The sequence below is a fragment of the Carex rostrata genome, chromosome 2 (genome assembly GCF_964058835.1).
Source record: "Carex rostrata chromosome 2, lpCarRost1.2, whole genome shotgun sequence".
Lineage (NCBI taxonomy): Eukaryota > Viridiplantae > Streptophyta > Magnoliopsida > Poales > Cyperaceae > Carex > Carex rostrata.
The window spans coordinates 12,229,029-12,252,507 of record NC_135919.1 but is presented as its reverse complement, the minus strand read 5'-3'; the positions used below and the strand labels follow the sequence as shown (position 1 = coordinate 12,252,507).

The 23,479-nt window shown below is 33.1% G+C and overlaps 1 protein-coding gene and 1 long non-coding RNA gene across 2 annotated transcripts; both read left to right on the top strand.

Moving 5' to 3' along the window:
* Positions 1-11,338: 11,338 nt before the first annotated feature.
* LOC144550255 (uncharacterized) lies at positions 11,339-12,780 on the top strand. Its single transcript, XM_078298536.1, has 2 exons — positions 11,339-11,722; positions 12,162-12,780. The coding sequence occupies exons 1-2, from the start codon at positions 11,499-11,501 to the stop codon at positions 12,475-12,477; spliced, it is 540 nt and encodes a 179-aa protein (XP_078154662.1). The 5' UTR covers positions 11,339-11,498; the 3' UTR covers positions 12,478-12,780.
* Positions 12,781-18,484: 5,704 nt separating this feature from the next.
* LOC144550059 (uncharacterized) lies at positions 18,485-20,133 on the top strand. Its single transcript, XR_013510053.1, has 2 exons — positions 18,485-18,850; positions 19,921-20,133. It is a non-coding gene; the product is annotated as an uncharacterized LOC144550059 (long non-coding RNA).
* The last annotated feature ends 3,346 nt before the right edge of the window (positions 20,134-23,479 follow it).

Here is a 23,479-nt window from a genome sequence, read left to right as displayed (position 1 = left end):
AAGATGTTTGGAGCACTCTAGTAGTGTCTCCAAATGGCAAGATAATAAGGCATTTACAACACTAATACACCACTCGAATTGAAGGTGTTTGGTGCACTCTGGTAGGGCCTCCCAATAGTAAAATAATAGGGCATTAACATCCCCAATACAATACTTCAATTGAACACGTTTGGAGCACTCGAGTAAAGTCTCCAGATGGCAAGATAATATGGCATTTACTGTTAGATATGTGTTCTAAAAGTTATCTTATGTTGATCACTTTTACATGTTATGTTTATGAATTGAATGCTACATGCATTTTGTTCCATGAAATTTATGTTTATCTATAGAAGTGTTCAAGAAGATGTTCTTGGTCTTGAACCATAGAACTCTATATGATGACAAACATAAATCTCTAAAATGTTCACAGACTTGGTTATTAGCATGGAACACTAATATACCATGATAAGTTTGTCATGTTGATTAAAGTACATTGTAGTTCTATAAATGTTGATAAAGGTTTATCGTTTAATAACATGAGTATATGAAAGGTTTCATATATTGAACAGACCTAACGAATGAAAATATTATATGGGTTATGTTAGTGTCATTAATATTTTCATTGTGTCTCAGAATTCTAAGATATGATATGTATTTCTTTTTCACATGAGAAATATATAATGTAATTAGTATTAAAAGCTGCTTATCATAAGTGGTGATAAAAATATTAGTTCCTTGTATATAACTTGTGCGGGAGAAAGTTATATGTCAATAGTATCATTGCCCCTCATTTATAATGAGTGATGATATTTTGTGGGCCCCTTGGTAAAGTAGAATTATAATGCATGCAATATAACTGAAGTGCAGTTATATATTTATAATTTACTTAAGAGACCAAGAAACGAATATAATACAAAGATGACACAGTCCGACTTTGTATATTATTCATAATATCATGTGGCAAGGAATAGACACAAGTAATGTTATTTGTAACGTTACTTTAAAGGATCATGTATTGTAAAAATGATACTTTACATCTATGTTATTTGGTTAACTATAATGTATAGCTAGAATACCACTTATAGTTTATGGTAATAAAATGTTTTATGCCATTGCCAACATAACACAGATCCTCCATATAGGTCACACCAACTGAACGAGAAACAAGAAGGATATTTTATTTATATGATGTATATTGTTTCATATGACATGAAATAATATATATGTGATAAATAAATATCATGACTGATTAGAACGAAGATAAATTTATGAGAAGTGTGCATGTATATTATTTGGTATAATATGGTGCATATTATATAGTATAATATACATGACACATAATTAATAATGTGCAAAACATTGTTATAACATAAGTTTATTAAAACCCAAAATGAATATGAGTTGAGGCTGGTACTGTAGCGCGCACTGTAGCAGCGGCTAGAGTTGTCTCTTTTAATAAAGAGAATTATACTAGGCAGGGGCGGAACTAGAATTTGAGTATAGGGGGGCTAAACAATTATTAAAAAAAAAACAAATATATGATATAATATAACCCAAGATAATTAGATATTTCGCGTTTTAATTTCATAAAAATATACAATAAATTACTAACACCAATAACACACATATCTATCAAAATTAAACTAAAATTTTAATCGAATAAAAAAAAATAACATATTAACAATTTAGCATGAAAGTGAAATAAACCCTTTTGAATCTGGCATGATAGTGAAATCAACTTTTATCAAAAAATTATAATGAATAGTATTAATTAACAATTTGCAGATAGATACCAAAACCTCAATTCAAAACGTGAATCAATTTTAAAAGTGAGGTCGTAAATTTCGCATTGCTGCAATAGAGATAGAAATTTTGAAGGTAAATTTTTTTTGTCTTTGGACATTTGTTTTTTTCCTGTTTGCTATGAACGGTGAAGATATTTTTTCTTTCTTTTGTGTTACATTTTTTCTCACTGGCTATTTGCTAGATAATAGAGTTACATAGATTGTTCTTTTTCCATCTCATTGGGCACTTTCTTTATTTTATTTTCTACTATATTTGACCTTTCCAAGTTGGAAAGGGAAACGTTGGAATTTGGAATGGATGTCTTTCCTATTTTCACTGTGCTGGATTGGGAAATCAAAGCGTTTAATTGGAAATGAATGAGCAACCGTCAGCTATTCTAATTTCTACGTGTTATTTGTAAGCCCTTCAAATTTATTATATTATTTATAGGGGGGCTAATCCATATATAAAAAAGTAGTTAAATTTACAAGTACTTGGTAAACAAATTGTAAAATCTTGGGGTGGCTTAGCACCCCCCAGCTTGACTTAAGATCCGCCCCTGATACTAGGAAGGTTACACAATGGAAACCCTAGTATATTTGTATATAATAAGAGGTAGAGAAGGTATTCAACAAGTAAGCAAGCAAGAAATTTTCTGAAAATTTATTTCCTTCTCTTCCTCTCCCTCCTAGCCGCCATCCCTATTCTTCTCATATTATTGGTTTCTCTAATGAGAAATTATTAGAAGAACAAGAAGGGTTATTAACTAGGTTCTAAGCTTAGATTAGATTAAGATCTCTAGCAAGGTATTTCTAATCCTTGTTTAGTTCAAGGTGAACACTAGGAGGCCATTTCGACAAAGGAAGGTATCCAAGAGACCTAGAAGAGAATTCGATTTCTCTCTATTTACCAAATTGACATTTGGTAGAGGTATATCTAAATCACTTTTAGTAGATAAATTTGTGATGAATGAATGAGTAGATATCCATTTGCATGCATTTGAATTGCCTTAATATAATTAGCATAATAAAGTACATCCGTAGATGATTGTAAGAAGGTTAAAATTTTTGAATTTATTGCCTTGCCGCATCATGAAATCTTTCATTTACAACCCTAATACAACACTCCAATTGAAGGCGTTTGGAGCACTCTAGTAGAGTCTCCAAATGACAAGATAACAGGGCATTTACCACCCTAATACAAAACTCCAATTGAAGGTGTTTAGACCACTCTAGTAGTGACTCTCTATAGCAAGATAATAGGGCATTTGCCACCCTAATACAACACTCCAATTAAAGGTGTTTTGAGCACTTTTGTAGTGTCTCCAAATCGAAAGATAATAGGGTATTAGCAACCCTAAAAAAATACTCTAATTGAAAGTGTTTGGAGCACTCTAATAGTGACTCTAAATAGCAAGATAACAGGGCATTTACAACCCTAATACAACACTCCAATTGATGGTGCTTGGAGCACTCTAGTAGTGTCTCCAGATGGCAAGAGAATAGGGCATTTACAACCCTAATACAATAAATGAATCGAATGAGTTTGGAACACTCTAGTACTGATTCTATATAGCAACATAATAGGGTATTTACAACACTAATACAACAAACCAATTGAAGGTGTTTAAAGCACTCCAGTAGTGTCTCCAGGTGGCAAGAGAATATTGCATTTACAACCCTAATACAACGCTCCAATTGAAGATGTTTGGAGCACTCTAGTAGTGTCTCCAAATGGCAAGATAATAAGGCATTTACAACACTAATACACTACTCGAATTGAAGGTTTTTGGTGCACTCGGGTAGGGCCTCCCAATAGCCAGATATTAGGGCATTAACATCCCCAATACAATACTTCAATTGAACACGTTTGGAGCACTCGAGTAAAGTCTCCAGATGGCAAGATAATATGGCATTTACAACCCTAATACGCACACTCCAATTGAAGGTGCTTGGAGCGCTCTAGTTGTGTCTCTATATGGCAAAATAATAGGGCATTTACAACCCTAATACAACACTCCAAATGAAGGTGTTTGGAGTACTCTAGTAGTGACTCTATTTAGCAAGATAATAGGACATTTACAATCCTAATACAACAGTCAAATAGAAGTTGTTTGGCGTACTGTAGTAGTATCTCCAGATGGCAAGGTAATATGGCATTTACATCCCTAATACAACACTCCAATTGATGGTGTTTAGAGCATTCTAGTAGTGTCTCCAAATGGCAAGATAATAAGGCATTTACAACCCTAATACAAAACCCCAATTGAAGGTGTTTGGAGCAACCTTGTACTGTCTCCATATGGGAAGATAATAGGGCATTTACAACCCAAATACAACACATGAATCGAAGGAGTTTGGAGCACTCTAGTAGTGTCTCTATATAGCAAGATAATAGGGCACTTACTACCCAAATACAATACTCCAATTGAAGGTGTATGGAGAACTTTAGTAGGGACTCTATAAAGCAAGATAATTGGGCATTTACAACCCTAATACAACACTCCAATTGACGGAGTTTAGAGCACTCTTGTAGTGTCTCTAGTTGGCATGATAATATGGCACTTACAACCCTAATACAACACTCTAATTGAAGGTGCTTTGACCACTCTAATAGTGTCGCTGTAAATCAAGATAATAGGGCATTTACAACCCTAATATAACACTCAAATAAAAGTTGTTTTGCATACTCTAGTAGTGTCTCCAGATGGCAAGGTAATAGGGCATTTACAACCCTAATTGAACACTCCAATTGAAGGTGTTTGGAGCACTCTAGTAGTGTCTCTATATGGCAAGATAATAGTTTATTTACAACCCTAATACAACACTTCAATTGAAGGTGTTTGGAGCACTCAAGTAGTGACTCTATTTAGCCAGATAATATGACATTTACAACACTAATGCAACATTCCAATTGAATGTGTTTTGAGGACTCTAGTAGTGTCTCTATATAGCAAGATAATAAGGCATTTACAACTCAAATACAACACTCCAATTGAAGGTGTTTGGAGGACTTTAGTAGTGTCTCCAGATGGAAATATAATAAGGTATTGGCATCCCTAATACAACACTCCAAGTGAACGTGTTTTGAGCCCTCAAGTAGAGTCTCCAAATGGCTCGATAATAGGGCCTTTGCAACCCTAATACAACACTCCAATTGATGGTGTTTGGAGAAATCTAGTATTGCTCTAGATAGCAACATAATAGGGCATTTACAACCCTAATGCAATACTTCAGTTGAAGTAGTTTGGAGCAATCTAGTTGTCTCTATATGGAAAGATAATAGGGCATTTACAACCCTAATACAACACTCTAATAGAAAGTGTTTAGAGCACTCTAGTAGTATCTCCAGATGGCAAGATAATAGGGTCTTTACATCCCTAATACAACACTCCAATTGATGGTGTTTGGAGCACTCTACTGGTGTCTCTATATAGCAAGATAATAGGGCATTTACAACCCTAACACAACACTACAATTGAAGGTGTTTGGAGCAACCTAGTAGTGTCTCCGGATGGCAAGATAATAGAGCATTTACAACCCTAATACAACACTTCAATTGATTTTGTTTGGACTCTAGTAGTGTCACTATATGGCAGGATAATATGGCATTTACAACCATAATACAACACTCCAATTGAAAGTGTTTGGAGTACTCTAGTAGTGACTATATTTAGCAAGATAACAGTGCATTTACAACACTAATAAAACACTCCAGTTGAAGGTGTTTGGAGCACTCTAGTAGTGCCACCGAATAACAAGATAATAGGTCATTTACAACCATAATACAACACTTCAATTGAACATATTTGGAGTACTCGAATAGAGTCTCTAAATGGCAAGATAATTGCGCAATTACAACCCTAATACAACACATCAATTGAAGGAGTTTGGAGCACTCCAGTAGTGTCTCTATATGGCAAGATAATAGGGCATTTACAACTCTAATACAACACTCCAATTGAAGGTGTTTGGAGCACTCTAGTAGTGACTCTAGATGGAAAGATAATAGGGCATTTACAACCCTAATACAACACACCAATTGAAGATGTTTGGACCACTCTAGTAGTGTCTCCAAATGGCTAGATAATAGGGGATTTACAGCAGTAATACAACACTCCAATTGAAGGTGTTTGGAGCACTTTAGTTGTGCCTCCAAATAGTAAGATAATAGGGCATTTACAACCGAAATACAACACTTCAGTTGAACACGTTTGGAGCACTCGAGTAGAGTCTCCAGATGTCAAGATAATAAGGCATTTAAAACCCTAATACAACACATCAATTGAAGGAGTTTGGAGCACTCTAGTTTTGTCTCTATATGGCAAGATAATAAGGCATTTACAACCCTAATACAACACTCCAATTGAAGGTGTTAGGAGCACTCTAGATATCAAGATAACATGGCATTTACAATCCTTATACGACACTCCAATTGAAGATGTTTGGACCACTTTTGTAGAGACTCTATATAGCAAGATAATAGGGCATTTACAACCCTACAACACTCCAATTGATGGTGTTTGGAGCACTCTAGTAGTGTCTCCAGATGACAAGAGAATAGGGCATTTACTACCTATATAAAATACAATTTGTAGTAGATGAAAGACTACTTGAAGAAGATGATATGCAGCTTCAATAAGATGAAATACAATTTGTAGTAGATGAAAGACAACTAGTAGAATATGAAAAACAACTAGTATAAAATGAAAGACAACTAGAAGATGATTAAATACGAATAGAAGAAGATGAAATACAACAAATAGAATATGAAAGACAAAAATAAGAAGAACAAAAACTAGTTGAATATAAAAGACAAATAGAAGAATATAAAAGACAGCTAGTAGAAGATAAAATACAACCTGTAGTATATGAAAGACAACTATAAGAAGTTAAAATACAACTTGTAGAAGATGAAAGACAAAAAAAAGATGAAATACGACTAGAGGAAGATATACGACCAGTAGTACGTAGATGAAGGACAGTCAGTAGGACATGAAAGACAATTAGTAAATGTGGTATTTCGTCTACTACATGTTGTATACATGTTTAGTAGTCAGGGTGAATGTATTTGGATTTTCTAAATAGATTAAATGTTTAGGTTATATTGGGTTGTGCAATTCATGCACTTGATATTTGTGTCATGTTTAATTACATTTGTAATTGGGTTATCTAAATGATACATGTAGCATATAAATTGATATGTTGTCATTTGTAATTTGTAAGAGTAAAAGAATCTTGATAATAGAAGTTAATTTTCTTCCATAGAGTATTCTCTCTTACACTATTAAAAATTATTAAGTTTGTCTCTATATGAAATTGATCCTATCAAATTGGTATCAGAGCTCTAATAAGATAAATGAGGGTTTAACCATGACTAAGAATAAAAAAATAAAAAAAAAAGGTTATGCAAATTAGGTGGGATTTCCACGTGGTAATCACTGAAAAGAATAAAGAAGCACAAGTTGCTTGAAGAAGAGTTGCAAGCAAAGGCAACACTAAAAGAAGAGAAATTGGGTAGTGGTAAACAAGGTCAGGACGGTCATGGATGTCGCAATTATAGTCCTCGTAGAGGCCATAGTCGTGATGAATGGTCGTTGCGAATCAAGGCTATTGTTGATACTCATGGTTTGTGGAAGATTGTCGAGAATGTGATTGAAGATTTCGAAGATGATAACAAACTCATGGTAGGCGAGTTATATGCTTTAAAAAAAGAATGGATATCAAAGCACGCTAAGTATCATCCGTCAAGGGTTGGATAACGACATGTTCGAGAAGATTACCAATGAAACGAGACGTGGTTTGGATTTTATAAAGCGAAGAAGGTGGGCTCAAACTCGAAGGGTTGAGTTTAGGTCTATTGTGTTGAAGGAGAGTGATTATGTTGGAGATTATTTTACTAAAGTGGTTGTTGTGGAAGATGTGAGAGGATGAGGTGAGGTCCAAGGTAAGGCCTAATGCACAACTGCGAATATGATCGTGGGTGCAACTCGATAAATGATGAATTATGCTGATTTGATCACAGGAGCCCAAGGTGCAATATTAGACAATTGTAGATGTGGCGAATTATGTGATTAATGTTCGAGTGGGAGTTGTGCGATGATGAGTGGGCTCATGGCCGAGCAAGTAGCACGGAGTAGTGACTACGAGTATGCTTGATAGGTGATTCAGGTATGATGCTCACGGAAATAGTAAGTCTTGTGAAAAAAGTGACTGCGAAAATACTTGATGAGAGATCAAGTATGATGAGCGGACGACTCACTGATGTAACCCCATGATAATAATCGAGTTTGAGAAAGATGCTCTAAAAGAAGAATTATATTTTTAAGAAGGGATGTGGGAGATAGTAAACTTAATTAGTTGGTCAATTAGTCAAATGGTTAAGGTGAATGTATTTGAATTTTCTGGATAGATTAAATGTTTAGATTTTTTTTTTAGAGTCATATTGGGTTGTGCAATTTATGTACTTGGTATTTGTATCATGTTTAATGAAATGTATTTGAATTTTCTAGATAGATTAAATGTTTAGATTTTTTTTTAGAGTCATATTGGGTTGTGCAATTTATGTACTTGGTATTTGTATCATGTTTAATGATATTTATGTTTTAGTATATCTAAATGATACATATAGCCTATAAATTGATATGTTGTCATTTGTCATTTGTAATTTATAAGAGAGTAAGAGAATATTGATAATAGAAGTTAATTTTCTGTCATATAATGTCTTCTCTTCCACTATTAAAATATATTAAGTTTGTTTATATATTAAATCGATGCTATCAAGCTCAATAAAGAGACCAATTGGCCCAACTCAGGGGCAGTCGGCTCTACTCGAAGTAACACGATATTTTTAGCAGTCTACTTTCCATCTTTCTTTAACCCATGACATGTTAATTAACTAAATAATCAATATGCTATGCATTTGATATTAACCAGATGCTTGAATCAACCTTTTGACTACTGAATCTATCTTACAATACATGCTCTTTTATTCCTTGCCACAGAGATTTCATCACCCCGTGGAAAGTAGAGTGAAATGCAAACCTCCGCAAGATTGCATCACCGATCAGCGTACTTTACATCTTGAACATAAATTCAACAAGAGCGGCAACATAGGACTAAAACCTAAAGTCATCCCCAATTCAAGGTATTATGTACCATTGCATAAGCCTCAACGTCAGGCAATGCCACAGAAGATCTGAAGTCTTATGTATTTAAGTGTTATGTAACTGTTTGTGTATTGCTCTATGCTGCATATTCTGTTTTATGGGGTTGTATGATGTCTGAGAGTAGGCGGATTAGTTGCTCAATGAATAGAAACATTTATTACTAGTCGTTAATTGGTAATCATAATCCTATAACTGTACTAGGTCAGTTTTTGTAATGTTTACCTGTACCAGTTCTGTTGTTTATTTTCCTTTTCAATTTTCAGTTTCAAATTTAAAAGAGTAAGGCTACAGTGCTATGGGTTGCATAGAGGGATAAGCTGCTACAGCTCAATATTTGATTTTTCAAAATCCTAACGGTCAATTCGAACCGTTCATCTTGTTCTCCATATTAATATGTGTTTGGAGATCAAATTTTATATTTTTTATTTTTTTACTATTTTTTTTAGATAGGTAGAAAATCAAATATCTGAATGGTGCAGAATTTTTTAGATCAAGTGATTTTCTACCTATCTAAAAAAATAGTAAAAAATTTCCAAAAAATGTAAAATTTGGTCTCCAAACACATATTAATATGAAGAACAAGATGAACAATTTGAATCGATCGTTAGGATTTTGAAAACTCAAATATTGAGCCGTAGCACCGTAGTCCTCTATGCAATCCATAGCACCATAGCCTTACTCAATATAATTTAAAAATGAGCTTGGAAGTAATTTTGAAGCTAATAGATCCAAGGGCTGTATGGGCCTGATGAAGAGATAAATAAAGCCTCATAGGCCCATTCATGCCTTCTAGGCTCAGTCATGTATGAGCCTGGATCATTGGACCTTACCGTACCGACCGAGAAAGATAATATATTAGCATTGAAATTAACAACTCAACCCTTGTGGTAAGCCAAGTTTTTTCATGCTTATTACTTAGTTTCTTTCCCATATATTTACCAAGGGTAGAACTAGAGGATTTTTTTTTTAAATATAATTAATTTTAATTATTTTAATGAAACACGTATCATTAATTTGGTTTTAAAAAAAACATCTCCACCGATTCTAGAGACCGGGCGGGGGGGGGGGGGGGGGGGGGGAGGATAAATACAAATGACGATCGCATATTCCTTAAAACTAAATTTAAATTCTCCCTCTATCGATCCTAGGATCAGTGGAGCTGTTTTTTTTTATAAAAACAAAAAAAAAACTAAATTAATGATGCTTGTTTCATTAAAATAATTAAAATTGATTCCATTTAAAAAAAAAAATCAAACTACAGTGTTCTTAAACTCACCAATTCTTTGATGAGTATAACTTCAAAATTTATCAAAATGATTTCAATAACAAATCTAAACTGTTGAAACTGATCTACTTCATTAGTGACGTGTTTACATGTCAAATATATAAAGTTTCGAATTAATTTAGTATAAAGTCAAGCAATACAAAAAATTTAAAAATAAATAGACTAATTAACTTATAACTTTAACTGCTTGACTTTATATTAGAGTAGTGTTAATGGTGAATTACTTCGCTTTATTAACTTGTAAATTTTGGGAAGGAAGAAAGGAAAGGGAAGTCAGTTTTGTTTGTCTTCACTTCATTAATTGTTTGCACAGTCTCAAGATCAATGTTTTAAAATATGATTGTTTAGTTCATTAATTGTTTGCAGATGAGATCGACTAATTAGCCGATTTGCCCATTATATGCACTATATTGTATACATTGTGTTGTCTTATATGGATCTTTTCTAAATAATAATTTCATGAAACTTTATTAATTAACAAGGAAATTAAGTTAATAGCTAAGTAAGATTCTGTCATGTCATTCTCGTGTCTCAGGTTAATAAATCAAGCATCTGGCTTTGGTGTTGCTTGCGCAATTAGCATGGTCATGGTCCAGCGGCTAAATCAATTCAAAGAGAATTCAAAAATTGTATACAGAAAGCAACTTTAAACGTAACAGAGTTCCTAACAAAAAAAAAAAAAAACCCAATGAAAACGTAGTCTCGAAATTTAGACTTGATTTTATGATTCGATTAATATGATCCATTGAGCTATATTTTGAATAACTAAAAGGAGCTACAACATCAAAGAAAGAAAGAAAAAAAAAAAAAAAATAGACAGACATCCTGTTTATAAATTAAAAATAACTCTTCAACTAATTTTCAATTAAAGTTTATCTAATTTTATGGGAGAAATAAAAAATAAAAACAATCCGAACAGCACACAGCTTTCCACGTTGCTGTCTCTTTCCTTCTCCTTTCGTGTAAGTATCTTATAATGATTTCTTTCTTCCAATTGCAACTCCAAAAATGAAATTGATGCTCTGAGCTCTTCTAGATTATCTATAAAGTGTTGCTCTACTAAATATTTTATAAAAAAATTCAACTAAAATTCCTAAGAAAGCTTCCCAGATTCTTTCATATTATATATTTCATATGTATATACGATCGCCAATAGTATATTGCAGTGGGATGAGACGATTCTTAAAGTTCTTATTTATATCACCAAATTGCTTCACCACAAACCTATTTAATTGTAAGCCCAATTTCAATTGATCACCTTGAAATTTTGTTAAGGTACTCATGAAGATATTGCCAGATGATTTGTGGCTCCGAATATTTAAACTTGGAATAGACAACAACATATTGGACCAAACCGACATTTGTTCCGTTGCAATAACATGCCACCATTTCGATCAGATAACACAGGAACCTGATTTGTGGGCTGCACTTCTTGCGCAGAATTTCCTTTCCGGTGTTTTATTTGATCAGCATGCTTCAAAAGCCCTTTTCAGGACTGAGTATAAGTAAGCGCGCATTCTTGTAAATCCTTTTGTTCCTCTTTAAAGAAATTAATTATGGTGCTTTTGGTTATATACATGGTTTGTGGTTAATTATTGTCATGATTGTGTTAGGCATTCTTCGTTAGTCTATAGAAACACTACCAACGTCTGTTTTGTTGGTTCATTTTATCTTTCAACTTTTTTCTCCCTAATTTTGTACAAAATTTAATCCTGGAACTGAGTTTGCCCTTATCTCATTATTAATGAGCATATATGCTTAATTTATTCACATTACACAAAGCCAATGGCTTCATATCTCCAGCAGTGAGGTGCTACAACATCTAGTTAAGGATTCAAACTTGTTTGAGCACAAACTGTGGATGCAGGATATATATAACATTCATCTTTTCTAATATAAAATTTTATTATACTAAGCTGCAGCCTTTTTATCTGGGTTAATCAGGAAGATGAAAAAGAACGAGCGAGAAATGGAAGAAATGTTTGACGAGGTGATGGAGTTTGTGATGTGGCTAGATAATAATTTTCTAGATCAAGAGGAGACTTTCATGGAAGATGACGCTTTTAGGGAGCATACAGATTTTGGCAAAGAACCATCTGAAGATCAAGCTCATTTGACTAATGCGGATACGTCTGACAGAAATAGATCTAACCGTGCCTATCCAGAGTCCTATTGGACTACCATTTCCACTATTTTATTACCCAAAAGGCATTACCACCAGAGTGCTTGCAAGAGTCGACTTGGCAGTGAGCAAAACTGATCCCTGCAAATTTCATTCACCAATTGAAATTTGTAAATTGTGAATTATTTATACTTCACAAAAGTGGTTTGACCCTTGCAAGCAACATGGGTTGCATCCATTAATGAGCATGTCAAGGATGAAGTTATCTTCAACGACAAGCAGCACACTTCTTTGAAGAATGCAAAATTTGGGCAAGGAATTTATGACAAAAGCCATATATAATTCTAACCTCATCTAGTGATGAATAACGGGCTATGCACTGCAAATTATAGATATTTCTCCTTCTAATTATCTGATTCTTGTACTAATTCCAGGTCAATGTAAGTTTTTAGAGTACTCTGCTTCATAACTGACATTAACTAAGTACAGAAATAAATGGCATATTATAATCTAATGCACATCAATACCTCTTCAATAAACCCCGCAATACACTAGAATACTAGATGAACACAATAAAGAGAAGCACGAGAGTAAAATTCTAGTTTCAGTCTATTTTAATACTACTCCCGAGATACCCGGGTTTAGTATCAGGGTCCTCGAAACTCTGTTTAGTTTCAGTCTATTCTTGGACTTGAATGGACCAAAGGTACTCTGTTTTCTGGGACTCAAGAATAGTTCTATAGCTGTTCTGATTGACAACTCCCTGGATGCTTGTATTCGGTATTCCACCTTGTGGGCTATGGTACTATTGTGCTTCATCCAATTTTTTGGTTATATCGAATCGCTTCAGAAATCAGTATTGATTATTAATTATTAGCATGTTTTTGACAAAGGTCAGTTGGCATCATTCTTGTGTTCTGAACAACACAAATTTTGAAGCTGTAAATAACAAAATATCTATAGTTAGTTAGTTACAGTTAGTTTCAGAAACTCTACAGTTTTTTATATGTGTGATAAAACATAAAAGAAATACAGAACATCCCTCAAGAGATTACATTTTTTTTGTTTTCAAAAAAAAAATGCACAAGCCCATTTCATTGCTGAAATATAATAATTTCAAAAATCAGCTAACCAGCAACAACTGGACTGATCAGCAGAATAGATGAGACAAAATTTTATAAAAAAAAATATTTAATATTTGAGAATTTTATGGGTGATCAAGATGATATCTTAATTTCCTCTTTTATTAAAAAGAGTCATGGTAAAAATTAAAATCTGTTCCATAAAAACTAAATAAGTCCAGCTCTTCCATGTATTAATGCATTAAATATTTCAAATTGTGTACCGTTTAAACAAAATAAGCAGGTATTAAATAAGGGCAAGTATGGTATAATCAAACAAAAGTATTTCTTTGCAATTAAAATTACAATTTGAGCACTTAGAATAGCAAACTGATTATTCATTATTCCAACTTGGTAGCCACTACCAAGCAATTTCAAAAAAAAGATTATTCATTATTCCCTAATTGACTCGACTGGTCAATTTTACCGAAACAGAAACCGATAAAATTGAGGTTGAATCAAAATAATTGGTCAAATTATGCAGGACCCTGTCTTGTGGATCACTCTCCTTTCTCGTGATTTCCCCTCATCCTTCAATTTTTTTTAAATTCCTTCAAAATCCCTCTATAGACGAGCATTGATAAGTTCTTTGATTCTTTCATTGCAAGTTCATTGTAAGATAGTCAAATTTGTGAGGCAAACATATGACAAACACCGACAATTCAAATTTAACGTGTGAGATTGCGTCAGATATGAAAAATCAGCCCCGACGGAGTCAAACAGATTTTTCTCTAGTTGACTCGACTGGTCAATTTATGTAAAGAAACAGGTAAAATTGAGGCTGAATCAAAATAATCGGCCAAATTATGTTGCGATTTTGACCAATTTATCTCATATTTGACCGATTTTGGCGAAATTATGGTTAATAATTATCTCAATTTTAGATATCAAAAAAACATATCACATATCGGAAATACGGAAGTGAGAAAGGGGAAGAAACGAAGGAGCTTTCGACACTGGGATCATCAATTTAAACCAATGTTCTAAATAGCGCGCTATAGCGGCGCTATAGCGCCGCTATAGCGTTTTTCTTCCATAAAAGCTATGGCGCTATGTCCAAATAGCGCCGCTATAGTGCGCTATTTCGCGCTATAGCGCCGCTATTTGGGTATAGCGCAATTTTTTTAACCCGGTCGCTATAACGCGATAAACGCTATTTAAAACATTGATTTAAACAGATGTTATATAATATTTTAATGTAAACAGAGTCATCGGCCCAATTAAGGGACTGAAAATTTTGAGGGTAGGAGGCAAACTTGTCATCCTACATTTTCATTGATGAAAAAGTTAATTACAATAGGACTATTGGGTTTAAATAAAGTTCAATTTATATCCGCTATCCAGTAATTCTAACAAGTGAGCACTCTTTTTTTATGAATAAAAGTGGCTTAACACCACCGATTTCATTACCATAACAAAACCTACAAAGTTAGAATATTGGTACCAAGCTGGTACCAGTCTTTGCTATAGATCTACTTACATACAACCCAACATTACACAACCAAATGAACAACCAACACATTTCCTAATGATATCTATCACGAAACTACTTAACATCAAAAGAAAACACTTGTTCCTGGAAATTACCGTCATCAGTCTAATGCTCTAAACCACTTGTTTCAGCTACTTTCTCCTCTTACAATAGAAAATTATCAAAGAAAACAGACAATTGCATCAAATAAGTAGGTAGAACTAAGGATAATGTAACCCCTTTCTTTGGATTTCATCCAAAATTGTGCTAAAGAAATAATTTGAGATCCTATAAATCTAATATAAGTATGAATCCCTGAAAACAAAGCTTATTCCTTGTTAACCACATGACCCAAAGTACTGTCCCTCTCATGAGTCCTATCAAATACATATATTTAAAAGGAATATTAAAACATCAATAAACCACAATTCTTTTATAGTCATAATATCAAAGTACATTGCAAAAACAAGCTTATTGGATAGTTGTTATAATTAGCTATCCCATTCCAAATTGTTCTAAAAAAAGTACATTGTGAAAACAAGTGATCTATTGTTTCAGATGTCCCACAAAACAGACAAACTACATCTCCTAACCAACCTCGCTCGCTCAAATTCACTCTAGTCCGTATCTTTTTTTGCTTAACAAGGCAAAAAAAAAATTTAATCTTAAATGAAATCTTTGCTCTCCAAATAGTATCACAAGTAACAAATGAGCACTCAAAGTCTCAAAGTAAGAAAACTGTCTTAACCAATGGTTTAAATAGCGTTTATCGCGAAATAGCGTACGGATTAAAAAAATCGCGCTATGCTCAAATAGCGGCGCTATTTGAGCATAGCGCCATAGCTTTTTTGGTCGGAAAACGCTATAGCGCCGCTATAGCGCGCTATTTAAAACACTGGTCTTAACTCATCTCTTAACAGTGTTGCTCCCACTGTTTGACATCTATTACCGTCTAATTGATGAGAGTGAGCACCGGCTTTGATAACGGACTGAAAACTTGCTTATTATTATCCTTTTGAACAAAATTACACTATGGATCGCACTGATGCAAAAAAAAAAAAAAAAAATCATATGAGCAAATGGCTAGTATTTAATATAATAAAAAAAAGATTAATTCTTCTTTTTTTATCTATAAAATAAAAGTTTTATTTTATTGCAAAAAAAAAAAATGTTACTTCTGTTCTCTTACGTATTATTTTTTGAGTGAGTCTATGGTACTATGCATATTACGATTTGGCACCGTGTTACGGCTCTATATTCGAATTTTCAAATCCTAACGGTCGATCCGAACCGTTCATCTTGTTCTCCATATTAATATGTGTTTGGAGACCAAATTTTACATTTTTTGAAATTGTTTTACTATTTTTTTAGATTTATTGAAAATCACTGTTTTTGGATGGTCCAGAATTTTCAGATCAAGTGATTTTCTAAATATCTAAAAAAATAGTAAAAAAATTTCAAAAAATGTAAAATTTGGTCTCCAAACACATATTAATATGGAGAACAAGATGAACGGTTTGGATCGACTGTTAGGATTTGAAAACTCGAATATAGAGCCGTAGCACGGTAACAACCCGTGATATGCATAGTACCATAGACTCACTCTTATTTTTGTATCATATATGAAATATATATTTATATTTTTTTGTGTAAAATTAAATGGAATAAGCAAGTGCGATCTAGTTGTAATTTTATATAATCTAGTTTCAATAAAATTTATTGATATGCATTTTAAGTTTAACTTTAATAAAAAAAAATGTAATGTTTTGTTTTTGTTTGCTTTTTTCTACTCGGTGTGAGAATCCTTCAGGCTACATCTATAGTTTTGAATATTTCTATTTTGTCTTTTTTTTTTAAATAATTGGTAGAGGCTACCAATGTTTACATCCAGGTCCATAAATATACCGCCACTTAGAGAAGTTTCAAAACAACCCATTTGTTTACCAGTATCTCACAATTAGTCCTAGCCAATTCCCTGCCTATTACCCGCTCCACTACAATACTTGAACCACATGGCAGAGTCTTCTAAAATTGAGTCAGCCACCAAAAATGGTGGTTTGAACTTGCCTCTAAAAATTTTATCATTTCTCTGTTTCTAGAGATGTCACGAAACGCACATGAATAAGACAGCCCATCTCTTCTTTGGCATTGAACCTTCATGGCTAATCCTGTCCCATGACTTGTCCCATGTTTGTTGGACAGAAATGCCCCTTACCATGATCCTTCTACCCAGCCTCCTTGCAACCTCCTCCCACACTTGCTTTGCATACCGGCACTGGTAAAATAAGTGTATCGTTGACTCTAGTTGTACCGACTCGCACATAACGCATCGGATTTCGCACTGCATGCCTCTTCTAGTCATGACATCACGAATGAGAATTCTTCTTTTCAAAAGGAAGAAGGTAAAAACTTTAACCTTTGGTGGTACCGACATTTTCCAAATGAACTCAAACCTCCATGCAAATATTTCTATTTTGTCTTATCAATGATTATTTGAATGTAATCTTTTAAGATAAGATCGTTTTTTTGACAAAAATTTTTACAATTTTTTTAATACAAAACAAGTTTTTTTTAAAAAAGGTTTTGATCTTATTCAGCTAATTTACACTGATTCACTCAATTATGATGGATTGCTTCTTAAGCCCATCACACTCAAATTTGAGTTTGATGGACTCAGCTTCCGTCTGATCATCTTTCAGATTTGTGTGCGTACATTGGAATACTATGTTTATAAATCTTCCTTTGATGTGTAAATAAAGAAAATAAATCATCATTGATGTAAATTCCAATTAATTTGGTTCTGAACATTTTATATATGGCACCGGTTACAAATTTTCATTTTGCAAGTCTTGATAAGATTTCTGAATGTCACTATGTGTGTTCGGAATAAAATTTGATTTTGCAATTTTCTTTTGTGAAATCTTTACATGATTACATCAATTCTGAAATCAGTATTTTTTTGACATAACATATATAATAAATAATAAATATCCATGCATGTAAAGAATGATCAGATGTGAATTTTTTTGGCAGTATAAATTTGCCAACTTTGGTACCTAATGAAACCAACACTCAAATTTTATAAAATTCAGTAATAAGCTAGCTAAATGTTCCATCACAGGCATATAAATTGGATTTTTCTACCTTTATCTAATTAATTAACATATACTTGCGAAACTCTCTAAGTAAAGAATTAATGACATATTATAATTGAGTTTAATGCACATACATACCTCCTCAACAAACCCAACAATACACCAGATCAACACAATAAAGAGATGCTCACAAGTTAATTCTGCTTTCAGTCCATTCTAATACTACTTTGAAGTCTAGAAATAAGCACTCTAACTAAACAATTGGATTTGAATAGACAAAAGGTACTAGGTACTTCTGTTTCTTCTGCCTCAAGAGTAGTTTATGGCAATGCTAATTGACCGACCCCCCCCCCCCCCCCCCCCCCCCCCGGGAAAAAAAAAAAAAAAAAAAAATCAACTCAAACAAACTATTTAAAATATAAAAAAAAGGAATAATAGAAAACCATTTATTAAAAACAATTATTGCTATGATTGACTACGACTTCTTCTAGCTGCTATGGGTCAAAGTCGAAAAGTAGGTTTGAAAACAACAGCAATATAATCGCCCAAATTCATTTTCGTTTCCCCAAAGAAGTAACTTGGAAGACCAAAAATGGAGTCTCTACCAGGTGACGTTTGGTACCAGATCCTGCAAATCGGCATCCAAGCGAAAAGATTGGACCACATCGACCTCTGCTCTCTCGCAATTGTAAACAGCTACTTTAATCAGCTGACGCATGACCCTGCCTTGTGGGCTTTCCTCCTTTATCGTGATCTCCCCTCATCCTTGCATCTTGTTCAAGCTCCTTCCAAAGCCCTTTATAGGAGAAAGCATACCTGCATGAGTAAGTTCTTTAATTATTTCACTACATGTTCATTGTAAGATAATCAAACTTGTGAAATCTAGTATGATCTTTTCAATGATTCTCTCTCTCCCTCTGCAATCAAATCACCAGTTTTCTTTTTTTCTAATAAGTATGTCACAAGGGCATAGGAAGAACTTTAGAACAGGTCTGAATTCCTCTCAGGTCCATGACCAATACCTAACCAGTATGATCCATTCATTTGAACACTTCGAGATACGTGTGCACACTGATCTCGAAGTATTTGAAAGATCTATCATCTATGTACAAGAGAGGACATGTGAACTGTAGGTAATCCCTAAAGTGAACTCACCCAAGTTGCTGACAAGAGGGTCCCTTCTTCATTGTTGTGGGATTGAATTGTCAGCGACTTGGATACTGAGGTACATGCTTGAGCAATCATGAGGTATATGTAGCCACGGAAAAGAAGTACCAAAACTTAAAACCAGGCATAAAGCAAAACATATTCTAATTTGATGTTCTTATTTGAGAAAGGGGAGGTAGCACAATTGGCTAGGAAAATGTCCTAGAGTTGTTATACCCAAAGGTCGAGAGTTCGATTCCCCCTCACGAACCTTGGTAGCTACTACCAAGTTTTCAAAAAAAAATTTGATGTTCTTATTTCACAATTTTGAGAGCATAGATTGGAATTCAATTTAATTGGATGTATACTATTTGATAAAATTGGCTTGCTCCAATATGTTCTCCAGCCAATACTGAAGAATCAAATGACTATTTGATAAAATTGGCTTGCTCCAATATGTTCTCCAGCCAATACTGAAGAATCAAATGACCATTTATTTCTTAAATGGCAGTTTGTGAGCCAAATTTGGTGTTGACTAGGTGACAGTATGTGTATCAAACCTGAAACAGCTTGGATGATGATGTAAGCTATGCCTTGTCCAAACTAAACAATCAAAGTCAAGTATTTTATATTATTTTTAGGACATTTAGTTGGAGTATTTGGAAGACAAGAAATTTAATATATTTTCATTAAAAAATTATTGCTATTAGGTCTGCCATCCTAACTATTAAGAAAAATTATTGGACAGGAGAGCTAAAAGAGCAAGTTGAAAAACGCCTTGCCAGACGAATGCCATAAAATCTTGATATGATCCCTTTTCAGAGCTTGTCTCCTGTTAGGACATTATCAGAAGGAAAGATGGAGGATACCAGTGTACCAGTAGTACCACTGCTAACATAAGACTGATTTTACAATCTACATTGGTTGTTTTAACACTTTTATTTAGTTGCTTTAATAAGTTGACAGCTTGTGTGCTGATTCATTGTGATGCTTGTGGTCTGGTTTTGTCTGAGATATATATGTTTTGATGGTAAACTGGTAGGATTTTCAAGGCAATAAGTTTGAGTGTTGTTAGCAACATTTTAAGATGAGGCAGGTATTACGCAAACGGTAAACTAAGAACTCTCTGTCTTAGACTTCAAATTTGAATATATATTAATAAGAAAATAAGGTTGTGATAATAAATTCCATATTAAAAAATATGACGCATAAGCCATTCATTTTATTTAAAATTTGTAAATTTGTCGGAGGAGCCCATATCTACTAGACCACATTTCCAAGTCATCGCAAGTGTATTCACATCTTTAGGAAAAAGTAACAAGCTCTATCATTTGCCTGCTAGTAAGGATGTAAGTTATCCTCAACGACAAGAAGCACACTTCTTTTAAGAATTCAAAATTTGGAAAAGGAATTTATGACAAAAGCCATATATAATTAGAGGAGGGTTCAAATGCCTTCATGTTTTTGTGCCTCCATCATGTCTTCATCTCTCTCCATCATTTTTAAAGTTCAAATAGTCGATCCGAACCGCTCAACCGAACCTCCATACTAAAATATGTTTGGAGACCAAATTTTATATTTTTAGGAATTTTTATACTATTTTTTTAGATAGATACAAAATCAGTAAATCTGAACCATCTAAAAACAGTTTTTTTTTACCTATCTAAAAAAATAGTAAAAAAATTCCTAAAAATATAAAATTTGGTCTCCAAACATATTTTAGTATGGAGGTTCGGTTGAGCAGTTCAGATCGACTATTTGAACTTTGAAAATGATGGAGAGAGATGGAGGCACAAAAACATAGAGGCATTTGAACCCTCCTCATATAATTATAACCTCATCTAGTGATGAATAACCTGCTATTCCTGATCAATGTAACTTCTGAGAATAATCTGCTTACGAAACTGACATTAAGTACAGAAATAAATGGCATGTTCAAATCTAATGCGCATTAATACCTCTTCAATAAACCCCAACAATACACTAGATGAACACAACAAAGAGATGCTCCCAAGTAAAATTCTAGTTTCAGTCTATTTTAGTACTACTTCGGCATCTAGAATACCCGGGCTGAGTTTCAGGGCCCTCGAAATAAGAAAAAACTAACACCTAGAGGGGGTGAATACGATGACTTAAGAACATTAAACGTTTTTCGTAAATGTAGGTAAAACAAACAAACAATTGCAATCAATCAACAATGTAAAGTAAATAGATAGAGTAAGAGAGGTTGACACGCGGGATGTCAACGGAGTTAGGCTTAAAATATGTACGTCTCCGAGGCAAGGCAACCTCGTCGGCGCTTTCCATTTACCCAATGAAAAAAAAAATACAACTCGTGACACGTGAGCTCAAACAAAGGTGAGATGTCACAACCTAATTCTTGTACAAAGTTGAGCCTATATATAGAAGCTCAAGTTGGAGAGTTATACAAAGATAATCGTTACACAACTATAGTTAAATAAGCCCTTGATGCATATTCTTATCACATATAAAATAGGCTAGCTAAATATTTCATATCACACATACGAATTTCTCTAAACTTATTATATAATTGTCAATAGACCATAATCCTTATATCTATTTATGCATATTCTTCAAATATTATATGTTTTAAATGTACAACAACTTGTATAATTTAGTCACGAGTAGAACTAGGGTGTTCTTTAATATGAACTCAATTCTAAAATCTACCAAATTACAAATCCGAACTGTTAAAATCCATCTACCTTACGAGTGATGCGTCTACATATAAAAATTTAAAAATTTCATATTAATTTTATAAAGTTAAGTGGTAAAAAAGGTTCAAAAAATTAATGCTTTAAATTAATTTATGCATCTCCTAATTTTGACTATCGGCTTTATACTAAATTAATTCAAAATTTTAAAATTTTTGCATGCAGATATATCACTTGTAAGATAGATGGTTATTTAAAGTCAATTCGATAAATTTTAAAGTTGAATTGCAGGAAAATTTGATGAACTTAAAGAACACTCTAGTTCTACTCTTTTGTCACCTCAAAATAACAAACATTGATAAAAGGGACCATAAAAAATGAAAAATTAAAGGAGTGAGCTACCGGCTTAATTAGAAGCCCGTTTATTTTCAGCTTGCTTCCAATTTAGGAAATAAATAAATAACTGAAAAAGAAAAAGTCGGAAGGGAAAATCTAAGTTTTCCAATTTAGAAGCTCTTTATTCGGCTTGCTTTTAATTTAGGAAATAAATAAATAATTAATGAAAAAGGAAGTCCGAAGGGAAAAAGTAAAGTGCAATTTTTCAAAGAAGGGTGCTATTTTAAGAGCAATAATTTCAATAATAAGAACTGAGAAAAAAATTATTATATAAATAACTAATTTGCCCTCCTTTTTTAATACTATATCTAAGTATGTAATTAATAAATAACTAATAAGAAAATTATATAAATCTCAAATATCTTTCATCTCTTTTTGTTCATATAGAATGGAAACTAATTCTTCCTAGCCGGTATATCTGTCATGTCATTTACAACATTCACATATCTGATTATATTATTTGACTCATGAATTATACCACTTCCTAGAAGAGTGGATGTATCAGAACAGATCAATTATAATCACTGATTTTATATATGAAATGAAACCTAAGGGCAATTGAGTTGTTAAAAAAAAATTCGAAATTTTTATTAATACCCAAAAATATAATGAAATTACTGAATCTACCTAATTTTTGAATGGATTTCAAAAAATAGCCCTTCCGATTACTAGATAACCGGACTCAAAATACCTTTCCTCTGAGCTAGTCCCCGGATGCATGAAAAATACCCAGTTACTAAGTAATCGGAAATTATCTCTATGTCTGGTTACTAAGTAACCGAACTCACTATTTTAATTACAAAGCAGATGGAAAGTTGTGCTAGTTATTAAAAAGCAGATGCAATTTTTGGCTTTTTTTTTTTACAAAATAGAAATTAAAAAAAAAAAATTTGTATTGAAATATTAAAAATGTTGAATATATTTCTTTGAAAATAGATGGAATACAATATAATTTGATTTATTAGAAAGAACACAACAAATAATCCGGATCAACATTTTTCAGGCCGAATTTCTCGCGGCTGTAAGAAAAATTAATATATTTATTTGTGTTATTGGAAAAAAAAAATGCTTAGATTCTGAGTTATTGATCCCGGTTCAAAAGTCACTTCTAGGTAAATACAGAAAATATTGTCATCCTTCTAGTATATTTAATTTCTAAAAAGTTGTATCTATTTTTGAAAAAAAAACTTTAAATTATTTAATGATTGTTATTAAAAAGAATTCTCAAAATAGATA

Coding starts and splice junctions, on each gene's coding strand:
- LOC144550255 (XM_078298536.1), top strand. CDS start 11,499: ATGAAGATATTGCCAGATGATTTGTGGCTCCGAATATTTAAACTTGGA. Junction 11,723..12,161: donor CTTTTCAGGACTGAGTATAA/GTAAGCGCGCAT, acceptor TGGGTTAATCAG/GAAGATGAAAAAGAACGAGC.